Here is a 943-nt window from a genome sequence, read left to right on the forward strand (position 1 = left end):
GGGGGGGGGGCGCGGGGAGCGGCCGAGGGTCCCCGCCGCGCAGCCCGGGTGCGGAGCGCACGAGGGGGCGCCGCGCCCCGCGCCGGAGGCGGGAGCAAAGGAGGGTGCGCCCCGGCGCCCGGGTGAACTCAAGGAGGCTTCCTGAGGAATCCAAGTGGAGAGCAAATACCCTCTGAATTCGTGGCGAGGTTGGGTGTGTGCTGAGCCGGCGGGGAAGGGGGCGGGGGAGGGGGGAGGCGAAAGGGTAGGAGTGTAACCGGCCTCCCACCGGAGACGCCAATCGACCTTTGTCACCGCCAGTCCAATCCTAAGAGAGTCGTTAAGGAATGCGTCTGCATCTGAATTTGGTCACCGAGGCGGTGGAGATGGGGAGAGGCAGGTCCGCGCGGGACCAGCCCGGCACCTCTCCCCGGAGCCACGCGCTTCCTCGGTCTGGGCGCGCGGGACACCAAGCGTGCGCCCCCCTTCCCAGTCGCGTCTTCCTCTCGGGACTCACCGCCCTGTCTCCTCTTCTCTCCCTTCTCTCCCCCCGCAGAGAACTCGGTGGCGGCCAAATCGGGCGGCTGCTTCCCGGGCTCGGCCACTGTGCACCTGGAGCAGGGCGGCACCAAGCTGGTGAAGGACCTGCGCCCCGGAGACCGCGTGCTGGCGGCCGACGACGAGGGCCGGCTGCTCTACAGCGACTTCCTCACCTTCCTGGACCGCGACCACGGCGCCAAGAAGGTCTTCTACGCGATCGAGACGCGGGAGCCTCGCGAGCGCCTGCTGCTCACCGCCGCGCACCTGCTCTTTGTTGCGCCGCACAACGGCTCGGCCGGCCGGGAGCCCGAGGCGCTGTCGGGCGCCGGGCGGCCGCCTGGGGGCGCGCCGGAGCGCCGGGCCCTCTTCGCCAGCAGCGTGCGCCCTGGCCAGCACGTGTACGTGGTGGCCGAGCGCGGCGGGG

General features: G+C 71.7%; 1 protein-coding gene across 1 annotated transcript in view; it reads left to right on the forward strand.

Moving 5' to 3' along the window:
- SHH (sonic hedgehog signaling molecule) overlaps positions 1-943 on the forward strand; it is a 9927-nt gene that overhangs the window by 8590 nt on the left and 394 nt on the right. The window contains 2 exon segments of the mRNA XM_007457176.1: positions 536-940; position 943. The exon segment at position 943 is cut by the window's right edge and continues 394 nt beyond it. Coding sequence (XP_007457238.1) covers positions 536-940; position 943 — 406 coding nt within the window.

Source organism: Lipotes vexillifer, unplaced genomic scaffold (assembly GCF_000442215.2).
Source record: "Lipotes vexillifer unplaced genomic scaffold, Lipotes_vexillifer_v1.1 scaffold944, whole genome shotgun sequence".
Classification (NCBI taxonomy): domain Eukaryota; kingdom Metazoa; phylum Chordata; class Mammalia; order Artiodactyla; family Lipotidae; genus Lipotes; species Lipotes vexillifer.